The sequence below is a fragment of the Dipteris shenzhenensis genome, chromosome 9 (genome assembly GCF_047967505.1).
Source record: "Dipteris shenzhenensis isolate YYH24624 ecotype China chromosome 9, Dip_SZ_1.0, whole genome shotgun sequence".
Classification (NCBI taxonomy): domain Eukaryota; kingdom Viridiplantae; phylum Streptophyta; class Polypodiopsida; order Gleicheniales; family Dipteridaceae; genus Dipteris; species Dipteris shenzhenensis.
Genome location: NC_141604.1, coordinates 7,959,678 through 7,962,242, shown reverse-complemented (window position 1 = coordinate 7,962,242; position 2,565 = coordinate 7,959,678). Strand labels below are relative to the sequence as shown.

Below are 2,565 nucleotides of genomic sequence, written 5' to 3'. Positions count from 1 at the left end.
ATACCAATTTTATAGGGAACAAATGCCTTGCAAAGGCTTCTTGTGGACCTAACTTATGACTGATCTCTATTAAGACCTATTGCTCTTCCCCTCTTTTGTAGTTATCTTTCCTTACTAATAGATATTAGAAGTAAGAAGTAATAATTTTGTGTTAATGGTGATGTTCTCTAACAAGATTGTCCTTCCTTTGGCCCACAGAAGCTTGTTTCATTGATAATCCAGATTCCAAGCATATTCTAAATCTTGAAGTCATGAGTAGCAATGCATATCTTCATGTGTTTGAGACTTTGTGTAATTGGACACTTTCGAGAAGACATTCACAAGACTTTGTTTAATAGGACTCTACTTTGTTTAATTGAACAATTTCATTGGACTCTACATTGACAAGACTTGCGAGAGTCTTTTCACAAGACATTCTTAATATGAAATAGCATCCCATTATGAAAGCTAAGCTCATCGGTAAAGTCTAATGCTTCACTTTGAGGTTAATTGTGATAAGATTCTTATGAGATGCTTCTTGGTTGCGAGATGAATTTTGTCCTCATGGCAACTCACAGATGCTTTGAAATTAGCTCTGGATGCAAAGCGAAAGAAGAGAGAGGCTTCACAGGGGTTCCTCTGGCTTCTTCACAATCACCACAGGGCATTTTACATGATGTGCGCAATAGTCGCTCACGCTCCCCAAAAGTGCCCTGTTGAAGATCAGCCACAGTGTTAAAGATTTCTGCTCTGCTTGTTTTCAAATATCTCATCAATTACTTCCAAGAATTCATGAGGGATTCTGCATGTCAGCTAGATGAAACGTACCGCCTGATTGGCCCAAAGCCATGGCTTCCCAATACCAAAAATTCTGCTTTGAGCTTGTCAACTGTTTCGACAAGGACATCCCTTGCATCTCCTGTGAGCACTTTAATCTCAACAGTCACCTGGAAAGAAAGACCAGATTCAAATCAAATGAAATGTCTTTTTTACTCCTCCAAAAAATCAGGTGAATTTGTGCTACAAAAGACCAGCTTCCCCTCGATACAGAAAATCTGAAGAAGGCGGCTATTTATGTGCACCGTCGGTGATCTTAAACATCTATAACCCCCGATTTAAAGATAAATTCCAAGCCATAGGGCGCTTCATCTCCATTGAACATGAGCAAAGTTTGGTAGTCCGGTACTTCCGCATGCAGATGTTCGTATCGACTTGCACGGTTTCATTCACAGCGCGCGCGCACACACACACACACAGCTGTAATTAGATCTCGCAATCCTGAGTCCAAAGTGCATGCGAGCAGGCTCAGCTTCCCAGTTTCGCACAAGAGTCCCCGCAATGGCGCCAAGAACAATTCCTCAATGTAACACTTGCAAACAAAAGCGTGCACATGAACACTTACGTTTTTTTCGGCGCAAATGCGATGGACGGTCGTACTGATCTGCGAGATAACATGCTGGTCGTATTTCTCTAGGGAGTTGATGGCCTCAGTTGTGAGAACGAAAGCTGCACAAACAAAAGCAAGGATGCAATCTAGAATCTAGATATTGCAGGATTTTGTCCCGTAACGGGGGATTAAGGATCACAGTACAAACGCAAACAACTGGAAGCGAAATGGGCAGCGCAAAACCTGGACCGCTGAGCGTAGCATAGGTGGGTTTGGCGTAGACAACCACGATTCGATCGCTTGGGAAGCGGCCGATGAGGAGCACGTCCAATGCCCATGTCAACGCGTACATGCTGTGATCGCCCTCGTCCACGCCCACCACGATCGTCCGGCTCTTTGCCTTCTGCTCTTCATCCATGATGTATACCCCCCGCAGCCTTAGATCTCTCTCTCGCTTGCTAGCTTGCTCGCCCCTCACAGGCGCGAATGGAGCTCAATTCTGTCTCGCCCTTCGAGCTCAAATCCCCTCTCAAAAGTCTCTCTCTCGAACTATGAGTTTAAATCTCTCGCTTGTCTGCTCGCTCTCACGCTCTTCTTCTTCTCTCTCTCTGTCTGTCGCGCGCGCGTTGTTGCTCGAGATTTGAGGGGTAAAGTCTCGACTCTGCCTTATCTCTCACCTCGTCGATCACGCTGCTCGTCCTCCTCTCTTTCTCTCTGATCTCTCTCTCGATCTCTCTGCATCTGAGGTGGAAAAGGATCGGAGGCATTGGGGCGGCAGCTGCAAATACGTGAAGCGCTGGCTTGATGTGACGGCTGACAGCAGAAAGGTTCGCCTATAAGAATAAGAAAGACGAACCTCATTTTTGGCCTGCCCTGGCCGCGGCGAAATTTGGAGAAGGCATAAAATACGTGATCTTTATATGATTGGTTACACGTGGCAGAGAGATGGAAGATTCAGTTTGCATTCATTCTTTTTTTTTACATTTATAGTATTGCAACTTCTACTATGATGAAATTAGTACATGGAAACTTTATCCATTATGATTTAAAGTTTGTAGTAGTTTGAAATTGTTATTGAAATCGAAGACTATTATTTTAGTTCAATAGCAAACATTCATATTGTTGTAGATTCAGACATATAGTTGCAAAAGTAATTATTGTATAATTGCATGTTGCAATCATGAAGTTTCATTAAAATA

General features: G+C 43.4%; 1 protein-coding gene across 1 annotated transcript; it reads right to left on the bottom strand.

Moving 5' to 3' along the window:
* Nucleotides 1–321: 321 nt before the first annotated feature.
* Nucleotides 322–2,118, bottom strand: LOC147898140 (universal stress protein PHOS34-like). Its single transcript, XM_087379367.1, has 4 exons — nucleotides 1,610–2,118; nucleotides 1,382–1,485; nucleotides 808–926; nucleotides 322–692 (listed from the first exon to the last, which is right to left on the bottom strand). The coding sequence occupies exons 1-4, from the start codon at nucleotides 1,782–1,784 to the stop codon at nucleotides 605–607; spliced, it is 486 nt and encodes a 161-aa protein (XP_087235493.1). The 5' UTR covers nucleotides 1,785–2,118; the 3' UTR covers nucleotides 322–604.
* Between the last annotated feature and the right edge of the window lie 447 nt (nucleotides 2,119–2,565).